Source organism: Drosophila nasuta, chromosome X (genome assembly GCF_023558535.2).
Source record: "Drosophila nasuta strain 15112-1781.00 chromosome X, ASM2355853v1, whole genome shotgun sequence".
In the NCBI taxonomy this organism is placed as follows: Eukaryota; Metazoa; Arthropoda; class Insecta; order Diptera; family Drosophilidae; genus Drosophila; species Drosophila nasuta.
In genome coordinates this window covers 21,865,997-21,891,692 of record NC_083459.1, presented here as the reverse complement: position 1 = coordinate 21,891,692, position 25,696 = coordinate 21,865,997, and the positions used below count along the sequence as shown (strand labels likewise).

At 37.0% G+C, this 25,696-nt stretch overlaps 1 protein-coding gene across 1 annotated transcript in view; it reads right to left on the bottom strand.

The window, feature by feature from the left end:
- Nucleotides 1–25,696, bottom strand: part of LOC132796231 (homeobox protein prospero) — a 71,070-nt gene that overhangs the window by 37,205 nt on the left and 8,169 nt on the right. The window contains 3 exon segments of the mRNA XM_060807316.1: nucleotides 5,149–5,453; nucleotides 5,667–6,902; nucleotides 14,909–15,039. Coding sequence (XP_060663299.1) covers nucleotides 5,149–5,453; nucleotides 5,667–6,779 — 1,418 coding nt within the window. The 5' untranslated portion in view covers nucleotides 6,780–6,902; nucleotides 14,909–15,039.

Below are 25,696 nucleotides of genomic sequence, written 5' to 3'. Positions count from 1 at the left end.
GTGTACGCTGCCCGATGTTGCAACTTGCAATCCCCAATCAATTTACACTGTGAGAAACACGCAAGCATACACATATTTTTCTTTCTGTTTTCTTTTTTTGCACTTCCTGTCCGATCCAATTTGGCCATATAAAGAGTGCCAACTCAATTGGCCAACAAACAAGCGGAAACTAAATAAGCAATCATCAAGCTGCAATAAAAGCAAAAAGATCGCCTATTAAGGAACAAAAATCAAACTAGTTGCAAAACGTAATAAACCGTTGAGTGTTACATTTACTGCAACTTTGAAAATAACTGCAATAAATTGGCGCTTATCAACACTGGAACACTGCTTATTAAAGCTGGAGTCGGAGAAGTATCGTTCTCATTATTATTGCTTAAGAAAGAATTCTTGAACATTCTTCTTGCTCGACTATGACAACTATAAATAAAGACAAAACAATGCGGTATTATTTGTAAAATATACCACAAAAATACAAAAATATACCAAGGGCTATATTTGGTATATTGACATAGTACTGCATTTAAAATATATCATAGAGAACAAAATATACCACATTGCAAGCCAAAGCAACTGATTATGATTATTATTGTATCTGTACTTTTCCTCATTAATATTATTTTATATATCTTTCATTAATTTTTATAATTTGTTAAGTATGTTACTTTAATATATTTATGTTTGAGTTTATAAGATTTAAATTTAATCACATTTGTAAGGTATGAGAAAATTATCCGAAATTTAGTATTAATATTATTTTTTTTTTGGGATTAAAACAAAAACCTTTTTATATGATTTATTTTTAAGTACTATAAAAATAGACCTTTACAAATAACTCTTATGTTTAATTATTATTATAAAAACTTTAAAAATAAAATTCATTTAAAACTTTACTTTTTTTTATTATTTTACTCAATTTACGAACCCTGTTCTTAACTCTTTGGACCCACTAGCTAAGGAGATATAGTATATTAAATAAAATAAAATGGAATATCGTAATATTAAAAGAAGAGTTTGTGAGCACTTTATAATCCCATAGAATTATGAATAGTTAACAACAGTTGAGGAGCTGTCTGAAGTTGAAAGTTGTGCTGAAATCGCTTAATTTACTTGCCACAAAGTTGTATTGCTTTGGGGCAATTTGTCTGCCCTAATTGCCGACTATTGTTGTTGGCCAATTCTTAAGTCTAAATCCATTTTCATAGTGCCAAGTGCCAAGTGCCGAGTGCTGATGCCCTTGCAAATAATTGGCATGTAATCGTAGGCATTTCCGAATATGAATGTGCGTTTCGAGTCAGGTAAAATTGTAAATGATTGTTTGCTCCGTCTCTTACCTTGCCTCTCCCTCTCTCTCTCTCTCTCTCTCTCTCTCTCTCTCTCTGTGTCATTCTCTCGTCTAATTGATGTGCTTGACTCTGTACTTGACTCGATAGCAAAGACAAAAGTGACGGACCAAACCCAAAGACTGAAAAGCCACAGCAAAATTCGGGATTTGAATGTGTCGAAGACTAATGTCATCGACATTTGATGCTTATGCTTGTCAAGACGAATGCCAAGACGAATGTCGAGCTCTGGGATCGTAGGAAAAGTAAGTGGAAAGACACAAAAATGTATAGACAGACGCATGAGTAAACTGCAGTAAGACGGACGGACGGACGGACGGACGGACGGACGGACAGACAGACAGATAGCTCAGTCAGACTGTCTGGCATCTCTGTCTCTGTCTCCGTCTCTGTCTCTGCGTCTCTCGTGGCCCCAATCAAAGTTTGACAGTTTTGCCAGCCTGCAAAATGTGCAACAACACAACACTTGATGCAACGCACTTTAATGTGCATTATCTATGACTCTCATTGTTGTTGCTGTTGTCATCTCTCTGTCATTGTCATTGTCATTGCCGTTGTCATTGTCGTTGTCGTTGTCATCTGAGCATCTGATTACTCAGCAGGTTTTCCTCTTGCGACTTGCAATTTTATCCGATTTTGTGTGTGTGTGTGTGGCGAGTTCTTCAGCAGCCACAGGAGACAGCGAACGGGGTAATTAGTGAAAGCAAATGACAATCATAGATGAGATGATGAATAGAAAAAAGAAGCAGCACAAAGATAAAGATATCTGCGCGAAAGTGATGATGAATCGAAGGCTAAATTCAATTAATGCACTCATCATTCATATTTCGCATTTATCTCAAATTCTTTGCAAATTGAACAATGAGATTTTTTAAATATGTTTTGCTTTAAAAAATTCGCAATTATGTTCTTAAGTAGTCTGCAGTTTTTTTTTTAACTGTTTTTGCTAATTAAAAAAATATTGTTGTTAATCTAATAAAATTCTAAGTATCATCGTCAAACAGAATATAAGAAACCTTTTAAAGAAACAGCACAAAATATAGTTAGGAATGAGTTAATGTCGTTCATTTTGGTACAGACAATAATAACTATAGTATTTATGATTCCTGAGAATTTGATTGGAATCGGGTAAAAATTATAGAAGCTATTTAAGAAATACGCCAACTCACTAAGAATCTCAGTTGCTTTGGCTGACAATCTGGTATATTTTGATCTCTACGGTATATTTCGAATGCAGTAGTATATAAATATACCAAATATGGTATTGATAAATTGTAGTATTTTTGCGTTATATTATCTTTATGTAAGAATGGGAAATTGTTTTTGTGTTGTTATCTGAAAGTTTTAAAATCGTTTTAAGAAAAATATATTTATTTTTCAACATCTTTTTGGAAAAAGCAATTATCAGATGATGCGCAAACGTCAAGCACAATAAATAAATTTCATAATGTGAAAGATGCAACGCTTTAAGTTCCCATCTTGAATGAGAATGGAGGGAGAAAGAGAAAGAGCAACAAGTGGGAGCAGCCTTGATGATGCGATGTGAGTAGCGCATTTTCAAGGAAAATCGATTCAAAAATGTATAAATATTCAGGGCGCAGGGTGTGGAAAATAACTCGTTAATTAATAATGAGCATAAAATGAGAGCGCGCGTGGCGCTTGGCGCTTGTCTCGAGGCGAGATGCGAGCTGAGAGATGCGAGATGCGAGATGCAGGGGGGCAACTGGGAGGCGCTGGGGAGGAAATGGCAAAAGACGATGATGATGGTCTTCTGGTCTGCTTGGCGAAATCACAACAGAGGCAAAGGCAACGCCTGGACAAGGACGCAGAGTGTATGTGTGTGTGTGAGTGTGTGAGGACAGACGCACTGGAGCATAGACACACACACACTTAGTTAGAGAGTCACAGACACCTGCAGAGAGCAGCTAAAGAGAAAACTGCGAACGGCGAAAAATGTGTGAAAAATATCTGTGTTGGCCAAAGGCGAAACGCGAATGCAGAATGAACAGAGAACAGAGCGCAAAAAACAGGAAAAAAAACTGAAATAATAATAAAAACGAGACTAAAAATGCCATAGAGTGCGAGTGGGAGAGGAAAAGTGCGAAGAGCGAAGAGAGAGAGATGGACCGAGAGTGAGAACGAAGACGAGGATGAGGACGAGGACAAACCAGCCAGCTGGAAAACCCAGCGAGCCAACCAAGTAAATAAATAAGCAGTCATAAAAACAACGTTCACACACACACTCACACACACACCCAGACATGGACACATGTGCTATATGTGGGGTATTTCCATGGCGCACATGATTCCCATTCAGTGTGCGGCCAGGACGAGCAACTGAATGTGAATGTGAATGCGAATATGTGAATGCCAAATGCGAAAGGCGAATGTGAAATGCAGAAGGTTCCAGCGCTGCTGTGAAACGGTAATAAATGCTTGGCAAATAGAGAAACAAACAAACAAACAAATCCACTCACTCACACACACACACACACACATACATACATAGACACACTCTTACACCTACACTCATTCACTACACTTGTCCATTTGCACAATGAAGATGAAGCTGAAGCTGCGGAGTCCGCGGGGGTTGCACAGTCACTGCTCTAGCTAGCTGCCTCTGTCCGGGGGTTGCAGAGTCACTGGCGCCTGTCGGATAGGCAACACTTTATTGCTTAAGTCGTTGCTTTAGTGCAGTCACAATGACTTCTCAACTGTGCCCAAATTCAATTCGTTCGTTTCAAAATAGTTGTAATTGTAATTGCAGTGGAAGAAAACATTCGGAATAAAATAATAATAGTAGAATAATAAACATTTGAAATGTTGAACTAAGAAAAGGAAATTCTTTTTTTATGGTACATGAAAATTTAAGAATCGTTTTAAGCCATTCAATATTAGTTATTCCATATTATAATATATTTGTACCTTTTCTGATTTTTGTTAGTTATCCCATATTTTAATATAATACATGCTCTATTTCTAAACACGGCATTTATTTGCATACAATTATTTTCTGAATAGATTAGCATTTTTGTCGAATACTAATTATGGAAGTTCAAATACTGTGATTAAAACACAGCTTAAACACGACAGGTAAATTTCTATCACGAATTACCATTTCATATTCCTGCTGCTTTGCTAACTGTGTGTAGTTAAATGCTTTACATTATCATTGACCAAATGTCTATGAAATTCGTAAATACATTTTTGACAACAATAGCATATAAGCCTGTAGAAGTTATTCAACTGAACTGAAGAGTGCTATTAGCAAAAGAGTTACACAGCTGAACCGCCTAATGAACCGGTTCGGTTGCCTTTTAGCATCTATTCAAAATGCCTATTAGCATCTATTCAGAGTAATAAAAGAGAACCATTTGACGAACCGGTTCAGTCCAGTCTTGCTCATTTACGTGAATTCTACGCAAATGAGAAACTTCAACTCTTTGGAATTATTAGCAAAAGAGTTTCGCAACTGAACTGCTTAGTGAACCGGTTCGGTTCGCTAAAAAAGAGAAAGTTTTCGTAAGTAATCCTTCCTATCTTGCTCATTTACGTGACTACTTTGAATTTGCGAAGTTTCAACACACTGACGTTATTAGCTACAGATTTATAGGACTGAACCTCTTAGTGAACCGGTTCAATTTGATAGAAATATATAGTTTTCACAAGTAATGGTTCCCAATTTGCCAAATTTCACTTCTCTGATGTTATTAGCATCAGCGTTATTCGACTGAACCGCATAGCGAACCGGTTCAGTTGCCTGTTAGCAAGTTAAAACAAATGCAAATATGCATGCACTTACCTTGATTCTTGTCGCAGCGATTGATCGCCGAGTAAAAGTTCAGTTCTGCCTTTTGATATGCTACTTGTGGGACTGTGTTGCTGTTGCAGCTGCAACTGTTGCTGCTGTTGCAGTTGCAATTGTTGTTGCTGCAGCTCAAAGATGGCGGCGCCACTCAGCAAATGTTGCTGCTGCTGTAGATTGCTATTGTTGGCTGCTGCTGCTATTGCTGCTGCTGCTGCTGCTGATGTTGCTGTTGTATTAAATAGGGGGCCAAGGTCATCGTTGGACTGATGTATGATGATATCATCGTTATGCGTTAGTAACTGCGTGTTAGAAAAGAAAAGAGCATAGTCTCAGTAAAAGAAAGCAATGGCAGCAGATTGTGTAATCAATAATGCGAATCATCGAACACAAATAAAAACGAAATACAAAAATATTATATATAGAATAAGAAATCAAAGTTGAAAACTTGAACAGAAAGCGAACTGAAATCTTTCTCTCTCCTCTCTCTCTCTCTCTCCCACTCGCTCTCTCACCTCTCGTCTCGGTGGATACAAATTATTTGATATTAATAAATCACAATTTTTCAAAGCGGACGTGCCAATGTTGCTAATGTTGCTGATGTTGCCTGATGTGATGCAATTATTGCTATTATTGTTGTTGCTTAAAAGTAAATGCTGCTGCTGCTGTCCATTGTTGTTGTTCAGGTTGCTGCTGCCGTGTTGATGTTGCTGTTGCTGCAGCTGCAACTCAGCGAACGCCTGCTGCAATTGCCCGCTGGATATGGCCGTTGAATATTCGGTTTTCGGCGTCGTCGTTCCATGCACATGAGGCGGCAATGAGATGTCCGCTGCTGTCACAATGCTCACGCCACCTTTCGTTGTCCCACCAGCAGCAGCACCAGCGGCAGCAGCAACCGTTGGCGATGTCGATGTTTGTGCGTCCACAAAGTGCGCTGTTGTTGTCGCCGTTGCCGTTGCGGCTGCCGCTGTTTGCTGACGTTGCTGATGTATCGCCGCTGTGGTGGCAAGTGTTGCTGCTGCCGCTGGCAATGTTGTGGTTGCCGGCAATGTCGTTGTCGGCAACTGGGCGTGCTTGTTGTTGTAACTGATGTAGGTGATGCCACAATAGTTGGCACCATCCACATCATCGTCGTCGTCCATCTCCTCGTCGTCGACCTCCTCGGCCAGATGTTGCAAGCTGCTGGCGAGCAATGATTTCGCTTGCAGCGGCTTGCCGGCAGCAGCAGCTGCTGCCAGCTGTTGTTGCAACTGTTGCAGCTGCTGCTGCTGCGCCTGGCTCGTCTGATAGATGTGTCCCGTCGCGCTGCTCGTGCCGCTGCCACCGCCACTCCCACCGCCGCTGCCACCGCCGCTGCCACTGCCAGCAGCCGCTGCTGCTGCTGTGGCTGGTGGTTGCTTGAGTGCTGCTGCCGCTGCTGCTGCCGTCGCACTAACAATCGCCGCCGTTGTCGAGCTATTCGCATTCCGATCGCCACTCGCTGCCGCTGCTGCTGTTGCCGCTGCAACCGCTGCACTCACGAGTGCCGCTGAGGGCGCTGTGGCTGCTGCCGCTGCGGCAGCAGCTGTTGCTGTTGTTGGCGCCAATGTGGGAGCACTTATCGGGCCACCCGCTGTGGCTGTTGTCATCGTGGCACTGCTGCAGGTGATCTGGTTGCTGCTGAACGATGTCACATAGATGGGCGTCGAGTCGCTGAGGAAACTCAGATCCTGTTTCTGGCTCGTTGTGTTGCCGCTTTTCGTTTGCTGCAACTGTTGTTGCAATTGCATTTGAAGAGAGGCAAATCGAAAGATGGAAAATAAAGCAAAAGAGTATAGTATAGGTTCACAACCAAGTCAATCAACAACAACAACAACAAGAATGCTCTAAATGGATTTCAATTTTTGTTAATTTATCGATACATACTATCGCGACTATCGAGAAAACAATGGTCAAGTCTTTTTTTGATTTACTGTTGGAAATCAATATCTCTAATGCATTTTAAAAATTCGAATAATTAGTTTTTAATTCGAACTATGATGATTGATACCATTCGACACAGCTATCGACACTTGGGTACAAAAGTGGTCAAGTATTTATTGATTTATTTTTAGAAATCAATATCCCTAAAGTGTTTAAAGAATTCTTGACACAGCTATCGACGTATAAATCGATAAATACAATCGGAATAAGAGTGGTTCATTTTCGTCGTGTCATAAGGAATAATATTATCTTCCTTATTGTATTCTAATTACTAGTTTATTAATTGGAATTTTGATTCTTAATAATGCACTTAAGGTATTCTATACATTTATCGATATTATCGCTACTATCGTTATTTGTAAAGAGCAATTGTTATATGAAGAATAATAAAATTGCATAGTCTTAACTAAATATAATAATTAGGACACTGAAGGACACGTGTATCGAACAGGATTTTCAATTTGCCTTGTTATCGATAAAAATATCGATGACCAGCTGGTCGACTAAATATAGCCAACAAATCTACATAATTGCCATTAGATAACATTGTATTCCCATTTGCAAGCGACCGCATATCAATAACATTAATCGATTGTTTTCTTATTTTTTTTTTTTTTTTTTTTGCTTTTTTGTTGTATTCAAAGCCATTAATTCGACATTTCACCCGAAGCCAAGAGGCAAACAATGTGGCTCTCCTCTCAGCCTCAGCCTCAGCATCCTCGTTCAGTGGCATAATAAAAAGTCAGGCCGCAAACATCGTCATCATTTAGCGATGCTGACAGGCTCCATTCGCATATGCAAATCAATCAAATTTCATTAAAATAAAGCTAGCCAAAATAATCCTGACGCAAGACGCGACAAAAGCGAAGCCTGCCTCAGAGCCTCAGGCTTGTTCCAGTTCCTCCCTTTCTGCTCTCTTCGAGCGAGGATTTGGCTTTTGTGCAGCCAACGCGTTTCGCCTAATGAAATATGCATTATTAATATGCATACAGTGGGGCCCCAGTAAGATGACAAAGTATCCATCTTAATTACGGAGTATGGAGCAAAGCGCATCACATTAATCATAATCATGTCACTCAAGTAGCTGCAAAACTGTTGACTGCAACAATGCTGTAGGAAAATGCTGCGTGCACTAAATTCTGAAATAGCCAAGCGATGCATCGCTTTAGATTCTAGAGGAAATTAGAACTGCGAATGCAAGTGGAAAATCAAAAAAAACAGTTTGTAGACTGGAAATCATCGATTGGCGTATAAAGAATTCTTCAAAAACTGCTAAAGAATCGTTCTCTTATATATCTAAAGCATTAATTCATCATTGTTTCAGTTCATACCCTTACTGGAATTGTAATTGGATAGTCAAATTAATAAACGAACTTTTTAGTGAAAAATATTTCTATTATATTTTAAATTTTCCACTGGAAGTAATGGAATTGTAATTTCATAGTAATCTGGAAACTGAAAATTTTTATTCGATATTTATTCTTTGTTCCATTTTAAATATTCCAATTTGCCATTGGAAATGTTTGCAATTAAAGACAACAAGCCATAGAAAATAATTATTTCATAGTTTCAAAAATTTCCACTAAAATTATATACAGTAAATTGTAATTGTTCCCAAACTGGGAACTGGAAACTTTTATTCATTATTTAATCTTTTTTCGATTGTTTACAATATAATTCTCCATTTTTGCGATTGAAAACAACAAACCAAGTTGATGAGTATATAATAATTTGTTATAAATGTAATGGCATCCCAATTTGTGATTTCATTTTTAAATAAAAAGTTATTCTTTTATTGTTTCAAAAGACTGAAATTAAAAGAAGTTGCTTTATAACGTTTCTTTAGCATTCAGTCTTATCAACTGAAATTTTCACTGGAAGTTCTGGAAATTGGCAATAGTTTGCCATAACTTTTATAGTTTTTAGTTAAAAAAAAAAAAACACCTTTCTCAATATTCCACTGACAAAATATGATAGTTATTTAAAAATGGAAAGAAGTTGCTTTATCGCGTTTCCTTAGCATCAATTTTTCTCAATTTTCCAGTGGAAGTTGTGGAAACTGGAAAGAGTTTGCCATCATTTTAATAGAATTTACTTATAAAACAACATTCTTCTGACAAAATGTGTTCTTTATTATGAAATAGAAAGAAATTGCTGTATCGCATTCCTTTAGCATTCATGCTTCTCAATTTTCTAGGGAAAGTTCTGGAAACTGGAAAGAGTGTGCCATAAGTTGAATCATTGCATTTTGTTATTGTCTCGTCAAGCGAATGATCACTGTACCAGTGAGACTTCTTTTGTGTGCGATGTGTGCGTGGGTGTGCCCACTGTGCGTGTATATATGTATGTGTGTCGCTGTTGTCTGGCTGCGTGGGCTGCGCCTGTGTCCCAAACAAAACAAAAGGCGACCGCACCCCAAAAAAAACATTGCAAGCATAACATACATATAAATATGTGTGTGTGTGTGTCCCACCAATGACTGTCAAACTGTAGGCGACAAAACTCACTGGCAATTTAATGAAAGTGCAAAAGGTGTTTTTGCGGCTAATGCAATTGCCTAAAATGCTTTGCTAAAGCTAAGCTCTTTGGACAGCTACAGATAACAGTTATCCCTCCTCCCCCTCGACAACAGGTGGCGCAACAGCTGCCACACAGAACAGACAACAGAGAGCAAAGAACACAGAGAGAGTGAGAGAGAGAAGAGCTAAAAGTTTAGCCACCCACGCGGATGCAATTACAGCGACTGCGACAACGGCTGCCACATGTATAGCCCAGATATCTAAGCACTTACTACACACATATAAATATATATAGTATATCTTTTGTATATATATTATACTATATGTTGTGCACACATATTATATATATACATACATATATATAAAAGTATAGTATATCTTGTGCTGCCGTCAACAAAATGCTTCACGCTTCGTGCACATTCCACTTGTGCGTTCAATTGCTGCAGACTCTCTGCCTCCCTTTCCACTCCCCTCCCTTCTCCACTCCACTCCTCTCTCTTAGCCCCACCTCAACGGTCTCCTCTGGCACGCCTCGTAAAGCTGCCTCATAGTAAATCCAACCCGAGCTCAGTTCATTTCAATATCCCTCCAACAGCTTTGCCTCCGTCTTCACCCCGCACTCGTTACTCCGCTGCTCCTCATTCCCATTCATGCATTCAGCTGTTCTTATACCCTAGCAGAGACGCACACCAAGCGGGCGTATTGACTAGCAAGAATTTTTCGCTTTTGTTCTAACCTTCTCTCTCTCTCTACCTCTTTGTCTTTCTCTCTCCCTCTCTCTCTTTGTCTCTTTGTATTCCTGTCTCTCGCTCACTCTTTCTCTTTGTAACACTTCTTTCTATCTCTCACATTTCTTTCACTCGCACACTTCTTTCTCTCATTCTCTCTCACACACTTTTTCTCTTTCTTTCTCTTTCTTTCGCACACTTCTTTCTTTCATTCTCTCTCACACTTCTTTTGCTCTTTCTCTCTCTCTAACATTTCATTCCCTGTTTCTCTCTCTCACACTTATTTCTCTTGTTTCTCATTAGTTTGTCTTGTCCAATTCTCTCGTTTTCTATTTGTTTTTCTTTCCTTTCTTCTCTACAGCGTATCTGCAAGTCGATCACACCCGTTTGGCATAAATAATTTGCATCTTTAGAGCGCATCTTCTAGTCGAGCTGTTTTGCATTTCTCACTTTTCCCACTTTGCAGGGTATCGGCTAGTCGAGCAGCATCCATTAAGTATGACGCAAGTGCTGTTTACACGCGCTTTTTTCTTGCGTTTATTTTTTTCTGCGGCCCATCCGCATTTTATCGGATTATTGACAGCCAAGACGCGCCGCGACGCGTTGAGTCGCTGCCTCCGCTGCTTCGGTTCTTTGCTGCGTGCTGATGGCAGGCTCATCATTCTGTCCTCCCTCCCCTCTTCCCCCTACTCACTTTGAACTAACCCTCCCCCACCCCTTTATACTCCTTGCTCCTCGATTCGCCTGCTGCAATTGCACTCAAGCACTTATCGCACTTATAATCATTGATTCGGTTTCGGTTTGAGTTTGGGTTCAGTTCGCTTTCGGTTCAATTGAGCTTGGTTTCGCTTTGGCTGTGTTGTGGTTCGGTTCATGCTTTGGTTCAGTTCAGTTCGGTTCGGTTTGGTTCGATTCGCCTAGCTTCGATTCGATTCGGTTCGGTTCGGTTCAATTGCTGCCCGTGGGGCAATAAGCGATTGACTGGGTTCGCTTGCTTCTGATAGCTTTAGCTGCTGAATAATAACTTGACGCGAAACCAAACGAAGCACCAGCTTCCCCTCCTTCTCCCCCCTGAGGCGGGGCACCCGCAACAGCTGCGGCTGCATTGCACCACCCAATGACTCTTGAGGCGGCTTTCTCAGTGCCTCTTGACGAGAGCCATGTTTAAAGCGTTTGCACTTGGCAAACACAACGAGCTGGATGAAAATAAGCAAAGTGGCGCTAGACTTCGTGTGGAAGATGTACGAATAAATATTTCTAGTTAATACTATACATAGAAAATTGAGAATAGATTCTTAAATTATACAAATTTCTAACACTCTTTAGAATGGATTAAAATCAGCATAAAATACAACAAGTTAGAAACATGTGTTAACCAATATATAAAAGCTACACCACAGAGAGAAATAGAAGGAAAAGCAAAGCTGCTCTATAAAATATAATATAAGAAGACATCTATCAGGGTAAAAATGTTAAATTTTATATAATGCAATGTTTAAAATTTCAAAATCGTTTTTACTTTCTTTCCAATTTTTTAAACTAATTTTATAATTTGACGTTAAAGCAGTTTTTGGTACATACAATAATTCCATAGTATTTAAGATTTCTTAAAATTTTGGTTGCTATCAAATCAAAATTTTGATAGGTTTTTAAAAAATACTTTTTTATGGGCAAAATCGCTTTCTTACTACCGATCTCAATTGTTTTGACTGACAATTTGGTATATTTTGCACTCTATGGTATATTTTTAGTGCCGTACTATATCAATATACTAAATATAGCAAATATATATAACAAATATATAAAATACCCGCTTCCCATATCGAATCAAAACAAAACAATGAGATATTATTCTTGAAATATATCACAAAAAATACTAAAGGCCATATTTGGTATATCGTTGAAGTACTACATTCAAAATATACCAGAAAGGTCATAATATACCAGAAGCGGCTAAAACCCGATTTGCAGTAGGCGTAATTTGCCATACAAAATATTTCTAAAATACCTTCTACAATTTTTTCCCGATCGCAATCAAGTTCTCAGGAATCATAAATACTCTAGTAATTATTTTATGTACCAAAATTCGTGACTCAGAATATTATTTGTTATTTTATTGTTATTGAATTCAAATCGAGTTTATTGAATTTATAACAATTTCAAATGTCAATGCAACTTTTACAATTAGTAATTTGCTCATTTCAACAGTAATTTATACGCTTGTATTATTCATTTCGATTTATATATACAATCGTTATGAATTTTTGCATTCCCAAAGGTGTTTTAAAAGCCAATTGGTTGGAGATTAAGCTATTTGAATTTGTTGAATTAAATCCCTCTGCGAATCATTACGAACACTATTCACGCACTACTCACTTGGCATTCATGGCTTGGACTCATTCGATTCGGCTTGCATAATACTTTAACGGCTTTCGAATAATTGTGAGTGCACTCACTTTACTAATTTCATTAGCAAATGCTTAACTCGTACTCGAGTTGCGAGTTAACAATCATCATGCACAGCTGTCAAGCGCAATTTGAATACACTCACACTCACATTCACACTCGAACTTATTGCCCACTCACTTTCAATTGGCCCCACACACACACACACACACACACATAACTTGTACTTGATTTGCAGTTTCAGTTTTTTGTTTTCTGTATTTTGCAGCATACCCTGTAAAATACTTTTTGGGGTAAGCTCAAATGTTGCTTGGTGTAATTAGTTAAGCTTTTTCAATTCGTAATCATACCCTGTAAATTGGCGTACTTCAAGCTAAAATCATTTTATTTCGTAAATGACTTTTGAAATCATTTTACAGGGCATACATTTTATAAAGTGAGAATACCCTGTAAATTAGTATACTTCAAGAAGAAATAACTTCACATGGTATCTTTTTATTAAGTGAGAATATCCTGTAAATTATTAGACTACAAGTTGACATAATTTTTTAGGTTATCTCAACCATACCCTGTAAATGTTTAAAATATTTTACAGGGTATCCCTTAGCCTTGCTTCTGTGCATGTCATCTGTTATTTCTTTGCATATTGTTTGCTGTTTTTTTTGCCCAAGTTAACACAACGTTTGTCTCCACATTTTTTTTCACTTTTAGTTTCTATTTCGTTTTCCGTCTGTCAGACTGAAATTTGTTATTGTTTTTTTTTGTTTGATTTTTTTGTTATGTCGTTTTGTTTGTGCACTGTTTGTTGAATTTTTAATTGAATTTGCGACTATTTCCTCATTGGTTTGTTGCTGTTTTTTTTTTGCTCTGCTATTGCCAAGCCGGTCAAAAAAAGGGGGCCAAGAGGCGAGGCGTCGACTATTTTAACTGGTTTCGAATACATCTCGCATTTTATATGTATTTTTTTTTATATAAGTATGCATAGACTGCACGGCATTCATATTGACAAACTACACTACTCTCTGTGTATGTGTGTGTGTTTGTGTGCCACACAAATTTCATTTCAATTTCAATTTGCAGTCTGCAAAAATGTTTCGTTTGCCCCCAAAAACGAGTTGCTGACTTTTAGATTTCCCCATTTCGCCCATTTCAACATTTCCCCTTACCCCACACTCGACTTTCCAGCAGTTTCCCTGCTTTCCATTCTCCTTGCTGCACTCAATTATTCATATCGGAATGCGAGCAGATTCATGCCATTCGATTCACAAGTTGCGCAAAACTTTTCGCATATTTTAGCAGCAATAAAGTCAAGAGCAAGTCGAGACGCAAGTCAAGTCGAGTCGAGTCGAGTCAAGTCGAAGCTCGTTTCCTGCTAGACACGACACACAGATTTCTACAAGGTATGGCAACGCTGCGGGGGCCACCAAAGTTGCCAGATTAACATACAAATTGTGATTGGAACAAATAGTTTGACTGAACTAAAACTTGCTAACCGCCTTTAACTCTGAGGCATAAAGTTGTCAGCTTAACATACAGTGTCTACAATTACATTTAAGTGTTGCCAGATCAGCACAAATACACTTGCGAAAGTTGCGTTCCTTTACAAAAATGTCGGATCTCAACAATCCTTAATTAAGTTTTATATTTCAATAGTTAAAAGAATCAACTTTATTTAGTTGTTGCTAATTTGTGTGCTGACGATCTGGCAACTCTCCTTGTTAAGTTGGCCGCGCCTTTTGTCACGAGCTTACATTTCAGTGTTGTCAGATCAGCACACAAACACTTTTGAAAGTTGCTTTCCTTTACAAAAATATCGGAATTCAACAATCCTTAATTAAGTTTTATATTTCAATAGTTATAAAAAGCATATCTTTAATTAGTTATTGCTATTTTGTATATTCAATTCTTGCCTGATGATCTGGCAACCTTCCTTGTTAAGTTGGCTGCGCCTTTGCCAGGAACTGAACACTTTTGAAAGTTGCTTTCCTTTACAAAAATATCGGAATTCAACAATCCTTAATTAAGTTTAATATTTCAATAATTCTATAAAGCATCTCTTTAATTAGTTATTGCTATTCTTCTTGCCTGACGATCTGGCAACTCTCCCTGTTAAGTTGGCTGCGCCTTTTGCCAGGAACTTACCTTTTTCGACAGCTGCGTTATATCCACGGGCGTAACGCGATTGAGGGCCGCCAATCGCTGTAAACGCTCCCTCGCGTGCTCCTCCACGGCAATAACAAACGCGTCCTGCACCGAGTTGCCAATATCCCAAGCTGCAAAAGAGGGGAAAGAGAGAGCGAGAGGAATGCGTATGAGTGAGATGGCAAAAAGAAATTAATAAATTGCCATAAGCAGGCAGAGCAAAGAGCTGAGCTGAGCTGAAGCTCTGCTGCCAAATGATTTATGGGGCAAATGCGATGTTGCTGCCACCGTCGCAGTCGCCGTCGCTGTTGCTGTTGCTGTCAGGCTGCGGGCCAACCGCGAACCACCAACCACAACAGCAGCAACATCAACAACAGCCAGCAATATCTATGCTATGCTGTGTTGTCGACAACAATGCGCATTTTGTGCGTGGCCACACAAAATAAAAGCAAATACAGTAGAGACTTCAATTAAACAATAGCAATAAATTAAACATTTCAACTAAATTAAATTGAATGTAAAAGAGGACAACAATGAACAAGAAATGAATCCTTAAATTATCTGGCATTATTAGTATTAAAAAAAATAAAATTAAAATAAATAATTTCAGCACTTAGAACTTAAGAAATAATGGATGTTGTAAAAAAGATGTTAAAATTGATATACAAATTTTAAAATCTGACAATAAATTAAATATTCCAAATATTTAAAGAAATTTAAAAAATCACAAAAATTTCAATATTAAAAAAAATTTTAAATCTGTCAAAATTTACCAAATAAAAAATTGTAAAAACCGACAAATAGTTAAAAAGAAAAAATGAAAATCTAGCAAAATTTTTAAAATAAATAAATGATAAATATTGATCATAAAAATATTCAAATTCTGCCAAAATTTTTAAAAGAAATAAATTGTAAAAATCAATCTAATTTTGAATCTTAATAAAAATTTATATAACGATTCTTAAAACGTAGTTAATTTAAGTAGTAACAAAGTAGTTAAGTTATCAGAACAGACCATTATTATTATTATTATTTTTTTTTGATGGAAAATAGTTCACTACTTCTATTACCGATTTAAAAAAAACTTGGAAAGTAATCAAAAAACTTCATTATTATATTTTCATACATAATATTAAAATAATGGTGCCTTAAACTTTCTACTACTTCTCAAAATTATATTGCATTAAAGAGCATATTTAACAACATTTGCTCTACACTTTAGCAGAGTTGCTTCTTTTGTTATCAATTAATCAAATCATGAATTAAGTACTCATAACGTACTAGACAACACTTGATCTTGGGAAGTATCGAAAGGAAGAAATTAGGAAATCGATAGAGCAAACTAATAAAAATAAAATATAAAGGATATAACTCAAATATTATCCTACTATACTTATTAAACTTGATATCGATTTCGATGCTCGCTTAAATCTATTCTTTCTTTATGAATGCATTCAAGAATTGTAACCAACTCATTACTCAGTAATGTGTATGTTAACCTTTGGTTCGATTCACTTGAAACAACAACATTGCGAACACCGCCAACGTTTAATCGAATATTCAAATCGAAATATATTTGTTACGTTCTGCATTTGATGTGTGGCACATTTAAACGAAACTTTTGACATTTGATACGTGTGAATCAACAGCACAGCATCCCCACTGTAAGCACAGCAAGTGTCTGAGTGTGAGTATGAATGTGAGTGTGATTGGCAAGTGAGTGTGTGAGTGTGTGTGTGTGTGTGTGTGTGTGGTGGCCAAACATATTCATTAATAAGGCATTTCCGTTTGACGTTCGCCATAGGCAGTCGAGACGACGCCGTTTGTACAAATCGAACAATACAAATTGCTAGCTTATTGTGCACACTCACACACACACACACAAACCCACGAATACACTCATACATACATATACATAGATATGCAGAGAGTCTCGCACAGTCAAGTCAATATTATTCATATGGCAAATTGTATTGTAATCTCAAGCGTAACCCAAAAATGGCAAGGAGAAGGAGGAGGAGAAGGTGGAATGAAGTTATGAGAAGTGAATAAGAATGAATACTCATATTATTATACAGTTACATGCGGCATTCACATTCACATTCACATTCTCATTCACATTTACGTTCGACGTTGACGTTCAGTATGCATGAAGCACGAGAGGAAAATTCGGAATTTCCCTTGCCCAGAGTTTCGCATATTGAAATGTTTAACTCTTGATTTAATCATCTGGAAAATCGAATATCATTTCGAGTATGTCATACGTACGTTGCGTACACTGCGAGTACTATTAAATCATTTCATGTTTTGTCAGCAGCAAGTTGAAGCAGCTATGGAAAAATATTAAATAAAATTAGCAACCTCTGAAGAAGTTGCTCCTTTAATCAGACTTCAAGTGTGAGATTTTTTATCGAAATATAATGGAAATTGCTATGCAAAACAAAAGAACCAATCTCGCTAAATGGGGATAATAATTTAATAATAATTTTAACGTGTTTTAAACAATAAAAACAAGTAAGAAAGCTCGAGCACACTCCACTCTACTCTACTCTTTGTATAAAAGCAACATAATAATATCCTTAAAATATACCAAACTAATATACCACTACATTCAAAATATACTATATATTGTAAAATATACCAAATTGTCAGGCAAAGATCCCTATTAGGTAGGAGTTTTCTTTAATTTCTTTGCAATTTATACAAAAAGTCACAAAGAATAAAAACAAAAAGAAATGAAACTCATTCCTGCACCTGCAGAGGGAAATTCAATCAAATCGCTAAATATCAAGCAATCCGACTGCTTCTTAAAGTAAGACAGCTTAAAAGTGAAATCGGAAAGCAAAGCGCACAAAAGCTTCAATCAGAATGTGAATAAGTCTGAGTACAAGTATTGAGCAAGGGCAACAACAAAGCGAGGGGGGAAGAGAGAGGAGGGATAGTAGTTTACTACTGCGAGAAATGCACTCAAAGTGAGTGGAGGGTTCAGTGGCTGCCACAAGTGGCACAAAGGCGCAGACGACAGATTCCCCGTCTATTTCTATTATAAATACATATTTATTTAAATTTGTAGACACACTTAAGCACACACAAACACACACACAAGGAACATGTGTGTATGTGTGTGTGTTTTGTGTGTGTGTGTGTTTTGTGTGCGTCCTTTAGGTTTTTATCGGGCGCTTCGGCAAAGGAATCGTGTGGAAAAGCAAAAGTTTTGCTCAAAATTCGCTTCATGCTGTCAGCGCGCTGACATCTTGCACCAAATCCCAGGCATCTCCCGCTTTCCCTCTCCCCTCTGCCACTATTCTCCTCCATCACTCATGTCCTTCGTCCTTCTGCTCGAAATGTTCTTCACTTTGGCAAGCCAAAAGCCTTTGCCCGCACTCAACTTTAGCTGTCACTTTTATTGCTTTTCAGCTGCAGTTTGGCACGCCCGCACATCCATGTTCCCTTCCCTTCCCCTCCCCTTACCTTTCCCCTGTCTTCTGCCTTCTGCCACACCCATTCGCCTTCTTCGGTTGCCTGCTTCCTCCTCCGCCCCTGGGCTAGCCTTAAAGCACCCGCTTACCATCAGGCTTTAGCGCATCCTGAGCACAGCATCGACTTTAATTTCATTTTGACGCCCTTGCATTTGCTTCGATACCCTGTAATTGGCAACGACGTTAAGGCAACTATGCTGAGTGTTTCATAAATTCGTATTGACAGTATTTTTTCATAAGACGATAGTTTTGCAGCTTGTCTAAAGCAAATTTAGCTTGACTTTTACTTGTTTCTTATCTTATTATTCAAAATGGGTAGCGGGTATCTCACAGTCGAGCATACTTGACTGTAGGTTTCTTACTCGATTTTGTTGTTATTCCTTCCTTTAAATATTTAAAGTGGAATGCATCAGTTTTTCTATTATTTTTTTAAGCATTCTTTTTTAATTTAACATTTTTTTAATTTATCAAATTAAATTAATTAAATTAATTAAAATATATATATATATATTTTTTTTTAATTTTTAAGCATTGTCAAATTTTTGGAAAATTTCCACTTTACCTAAAAAAAAATTAAACGTATTTTTCTTAATCTTGTCTTGTTATCTTTATTCTGCCACATTTCAACTTACTTCATTGTCTGTTACTTTATCAATTTAAAATTTTTCAAAAATATTCTTTAGATTAAATGAAACTTTTTCTCTTTCTCTGTTCTTCGTTGCTATTCTTTAAATTACAGGGTATTTCACAGTTTATATTCTTTGCTGAGCATTCTCATTTTCTTGCTTCAACGTTTTTTTTTTTTTTTGCAGTTGTTGTAAGTTTTGCTTGTTAGTATTTTTGGGTCTGTTGATTGCGCCGAAAAGTGGCCGTCAGCGGAGTCGCAAGAGATGGTGCATGCAACGTGTGGCAAGTAGGTGGCAGTAGGTGGCAGTAGCAGGCACGGCAATGACAAGGCAGTAGCTCAATCTCAAGCCTGTAACTGGGCCGCAAGCGAGCTTCGACTTCGGCAACGAGAGTGAGTGAGTGTGAGAGTGAGTGTCAGGGTTGACAGTGAGTGTGAATGCGATGGGCGATGAGTATGTGCAACGCCCACATGGGAGGCCCTTATGGCCGCCCATTCGCCGTGGCCACTCGCAGTTGCAAATCCAATTAGGCATCGTTGCGACGACGATGACGACGACGTCGACAGCGTCATATGTCGTTGAACCTCCAAAGGCAATGTGCCTCTGCCTTTGCCTTTGCGGCCTCCTCTGCTTTACCGCTGCATTTACCCCAGCCCTTTTAGTGCCCCAGCCCTGTTTATGCATTTGCCTTGACTTGTAATCTCATTTGTCTGCCTGTGTATGAGTGTGTATGAGTGGGTGTAAGTGTGAGCCTTGCGCACATGCAAATGTTTAACTTGCACAGTTAAAACTGTAAATTGTAAGCTGAGTTCTGTCTCCGATGCCAATGGTGCTATATTATTAACCTCAATTAGTAATTAATGGCGCTATGGGGCCTAGAAAAAGCAAAGCAAGCTAGCTTCCTTCCTTCCTGTCGTTCTCCTCCACGGGGACCACGGGGCGGATGAATTATGTGCATTCAAAAAGTTTATCATCGGCATTGTCATCATTATCAGCTCAGCGTCATCAGCTGCCATTCAGCAGGCGAAATCGAAGGCAAGCAGACGCCTCTTAATTGCGGCTACAAATTGTTAAACAATAAACCAAAAGTGTGCTCCAGTTGCAGACACAATGACAACGACAAAGGCAACACAGCAGCAAAGTTTTAAAAGCACAATGCTTGTCAAACTGCGCCAAGAAGGTTTTAGCAGCAGCTGCAAAACATGCTAAGCGCGTAAACTAAACTAACAGATATCTTCTCTTCATTGAATTATTTACTTTCATTTTCTAATTTTGTATAACCAATTTTGATTTTCAATTTTAACCTATTGTCTCTTTAATTGCAGCTAAGCTTAAAGCATTCACTTTTCAGTGCATCAGGCAAAAACAAGAAACTGAAACAAGCTATCACAAAAAGAACATGTTGTAGAGTTGACAAGCTGCCAACGAAGCAGCTAAAAAACTTTGGCAGACTGCAGATAAATTATCTTGCATCTCCACAACAGTCGTCTATCTAGCTTATTTTTTTGTATTATTATTTATATTAGATAATTTTCTCAAATAAATTGCGATAAGAGAGTTGCGTGATTTGCTAGCTTCCCAAGCAAACAAAAGATTGTCTAATCATAAAACACAAATTTATACTTGTGCATACAAAAGATGTACGTATGTGTGTGTGTGCATACGTATACGTAATTTATTTCAATTTAATTGCCCGCAATGGGCTCTCAAGTTGCGAGTTGCGAGTTTGTAATAGAATAGCAATGAGACCCTTGCTACTTTCATTATTTATTTATGCGATTGTCTGTTTAACCGTTTGATTGTTTGCTTAACGCTTAACAACAAAGATACTCGTTTACTCGATTATTTGTCGCTACTGTTTATAATACCCTGTAAAAAATGGATATCTAATTGATATATACAAGATATACCGCAAAAGCTAAAAGAAGCTGATGTTGGGTCTTAATTACTTTAGGTCTGCATATTTCTGTAATAGTATATTGATACACCAAATATAGCCTTTGTATATTTTCGATCTAGTATTTATTGAATCGATATATAAAAAGCATTCGGTATATTTAAGCATTTCTCCAGTTTAGTATATTTTGAATTTATTAGTATGTAATTAATATACCAACTACAGTATTGTATGCCAGTATTTTTCCTGTCTAGTATATTTTGAACAGTGTGGTATTTTTAGGATGTAATAACATATTGATATACCAAATATAGCCTTTGGTATATTTTAGTATTTTTTTCTCGATATAGTATATTTTGAATTGATATATAAACATCATTCGGTATATTTAAGAATTTCTCCGGCTTAGTATATTTTGAACTTTACGGTAAATTATGAATGTACTAGTATGTAATTAATATACCAACTACAGCCTTTGATATGTCAGTATTTTTTCTGTCTAGTATATTTTCAACATGGTGGTATATTTCGTATGTAATGGCATATTGATATACAGTATTTTTCAGTCTGGTATAATTTGTACTGTATGGTATATATTGAATGAATTAGTATTAGGATATACCAAATATAGTCATCGATATATATCAGTGTTTTTCGGTCTGGTATATTTTGAATGTAATAGACTGTAATTAATATAACAAATAAATAGATTTCAGTATTGTTTGATATATTTAAAAAGGGTAGAGGGTATCTCACAGTCGAGATGTAAAATTCCCAAAACTTGTTTCCAGCATTTTATGCTGATTTTTGTCAATTGCGCCCTTTAATCAGCTTGGGCAACGCTTTATCATAATCACAATGAAAATTTGATTGTAATTAAATAATGATGTGTCGCGTGTTAATTGTGAGCACATCGTGAATTCGTATTTGTTGAACGTATTTGTGCATTTAATTGCATATGAATAACTATTGTTGTCGAGATATCGTTTTAAGCTTCTTGTTGTTGTTCTACTATTTTCTGCTGAGCTGCCCGCACACAACGCACACACACATGGCGTATACGTGATATTTTTGGATACTGCATATTATTAGCGCCGCTTTGGCGGTTGCTAACCGGTGTATCTGTTCTTTTTTCTGCTTTCTGCTTTGCCACTCCACTCACTAATTGGCCATTAAATAATTAATATCATGATGCAAACAAACAAAGAATTTAACATTGTCATTGGTTCAAATTGGTTTCGTTTGGCTCAAATCGCATTTTTTGCGTTCTAGTTTGGTTTTGCTCGTTGTGCAGCTTTGTTGCTTCCTTCCAAACTGCACTTGCTCTTTCATTATCATATTCTGCTTCCGCTTTCGTTGTTGCCGTCTGTTTTTTTATTTTTCTTTCTCCCTCTCCTCTTCCCCATTCACATTGTCTCTTTATTATAATAGTGGCTGCTGCTGCTGCTGCTGCTTTCCCCTTGTTAAAATGCGACAAACATTTTTATTATTACAGCATTACGTTCAGTTTCCAGTTCTTACAGCTTGATCTCTATGTCCACACACACACACACACACACACACCCAAGTTTTATATGTGTGTGTTTCGTTTTTATATGCTTAGCGTATATATTAAATTTTAACAAGTTTCGCAGCTTGATGTTACTTTACAAAACTCTTGAACTTCTCTACTTTGTTGATTCTCTACAACACTTGGCGTGTGCACTTTAATGTCAAGCTCATATTCATTCAAGGTTTCTTTTCTTTATAACTTCAATTAACATCTAGCATTAAACTTCTCTCGCAAAAACACATCTCCAAGCTGAACTTTTTCTACGATTTCCTTATAGTTTAGTTTCACTGTACTTTTCTAAAGTTAATTCTTGACTAGATCTGATCTTTGTTATTTTATTTCTTTATCTTAATAATATATTACTTTAATCATATTATACGTTATCTACAGTCTTGACAGCTTAATTAAATTTCCATCACTGAAATAAGCTTTTCTATTTAAACTTCTCTGGCTTCCAGAACTTTCATAATTTAAATAATGTTTTCTATTTAAACTTCTTTAGAAGCAAGTGTTTTCTTTTAATTCTCAATTTATTTTTCTCAATTGAACTTCTCTATTTAAATAGGTCTAATTTCAAATGATCTTCCTAAATTTGTGTAGTTTCCAGTACTCTTTTCTCAGCATTAAATGTTCAGTATTAAAATATAATTTTCTATTTAAACTTCTCTCTAAACTCTTCTTCGAACTTCTCTGTTATAATATTATCTTTATTTTACTCTTCAACACTTCTCTAATTCAAAGATTTTCAACTTTAATATAACTATTTGAGCAACTTGCTTATATTTCCATATTGAACTTATGCAACTCTAGCTTTGCTTCTCTAATTCTTTTGCTTTTTGCAAACATGATGAGTTACGGAATTTTTGCGGCTGTGTTTTTTGTGTTGCTTATCTAAAGTGAATAACAAGTGTGAGTACGAATACAACGCGTATTCGCAATACTACAAATTGAATACACAAATCGCATAGAGTTGCGAGTGTAATTCTTATCTAAACGAGTTAACTGTTGGCTGTTGGTTTAACCTTAAAGCGAATTGGTATATACCAGCATGGTTGTTGGTATATACTAACACGTGTCGAGCACATATTAATATTGCGATTATTATTATTATTTTGATTATTATTTGAACATCTCTGTTGCTCTTATCTTTACTCTTTGCTCTTTCACTGTCTCAACTCTTCAATTCTTTTCTTTGTTGTATACTAACTGTTGGTAGATACTAACAATTGTGCATAATACTTATTATGATTATGATTAATATTATTAATATTTTTATTATTATTATTTTACTATTTACTTTGCTTTTCTCATCACTCACTCTTTCTCTCTCTCTCTCTCTCTCTCTGTCAACTTTTCTTTGTTGTATATACTAACTGTTGGTATATACTAACAATTGTGCATAATACTTATTATGATTATGATTATTATTTTTATTATTATTATTTGACTATTTACTTTGCTTTTCTCATCACTCACTCTTTCTCTCTCTCTCTCTCTGTCAACTTTTCTTTGTTGTATATACTAACTGTTGGTATATACTAACAATTGTGCAAAATACTATTATGATTAGTATTATTTGTACTATTATTATTATTTCAGCATTTCTTTCACACTTCACTCTCTCTCTCTCTATCTCTTTCAACTCTTCTCTTCTCTGTTCTATGGTCGCTTCTTGTTCTGTTCTGCTTAGCTGTTGTTGTTGTTGCTGCTGCCATGGCTAGTTGCTGTTAGCCATGTTTAAGCATTGCGAAACTCGTTTTGGGTGCACAAGATTTCGTTTTTATACTCACATTCTGTGTGTGTGTGTGTGTTTGTGTGTGTCTGTATTTATCTGCGGCTCTTCTGCCAATTCTGCTTCTTCTTCTTCTTCTTCTTCTTCTTATACTATATAATATATATATAGAGATGTATATGTTTCGCGTTTTACTTTTTTTTTTATTTTTTTTGTCTTGTTTCTTGCTCGCTGTTCTCTACTCTTCTCTGTATTTTTATCTACGTAGCATGTGCGCGCGGGTTATGTAACCGCAAAATGATGTATCGCATTTCCGAGGCGGCCGCAGCTCGGCGGCTGTAAAACTCTGCTGCTGAATGGTGAGGGGGGTGGTGGGAGGTGGCGGCTCTTTGTCCCTTGTCCCTCTCGTGTCTCTGACCAACAGCCTTTTGGGGCCATGAACTTTTGCCGAACCCGTAATGCGGTTCACCTGCCTGCCCCCTCCAGCGCTTGCCAAACTGTAACTGTCTGTGTGTGTGTGTGTGGGTTGGGGGAAGGGGGAACAATTGAGTTAGGGTTGCCGCCCTCTTTCATCTTTTTCCATTTGCGGGAGAGAGAACATAACCTATGCCAACTAGAGTTCCCCTATATCATTGTTATACTAAATACATGACGAAATATTTCATTTACATATTGATAAATATTGATAAGTCTTTCTTCTTCTTAATTTTATGCGAGAAATGGAAAGTAAGCTGTGTGTGTTTGTGGTTTTTATTTTGCATTTGACTTTCGTTTTGGGCCACAAGAAAGTCCAAAAAAAAAACACAAAAAAACCGAAAAGTTTGCTTCGTTTTTCGTTTTATGTCTCACGTAATCCACATTAAATGTTCGCTTTTCTTTTCTTTGGCTTTTTCTTTGACAGATTTATTTGTCTCGTATATACGTTTTTTTCTTCTGCGTTCACAGATAAGAAATAGCAAACATATAAATCTCTGACTCTCGACTCTCTCATCATTTAGTATTTTTATACCCTGTAACCATAAAAGTGAGCCACCACAAAAAAAAAATACACAAAAAGGGTAAGCAGCATTCATTGCATTTGCCACTCTCTCTCTCTCGCCCTCTTTCATTTTAAACCGCAATGTTATGGCCAAAAAGCTAGCGATGCCACGCGTAATAGTTTTGACCGGATTTACAGCTCATTTCTGCACATTTGCAGCTTGGAAACGTGACGTTTTTTTATTTTTGCCAGACTCTCTCGAATACTTGGCATTTCCCTAGTTCGCCGCATTTAATTGCAGATAATCATCTCGTGCATTTACAATTTACAAGCATCACATTCTTTTCATTTACTGCCACAGCGAAGATTTTGTGCATTTCGCATTCATTTTTTATTAGCAGGTTTAGTAATCAATTTTAGCTTGCTTTTATTAGCATTTGCTTTGAATCCTTGCTAACTTTTATTTAAATTGAAATTAGTATAATCCAATACAATATCATTCTCATTAGTGTTTGCATTATTT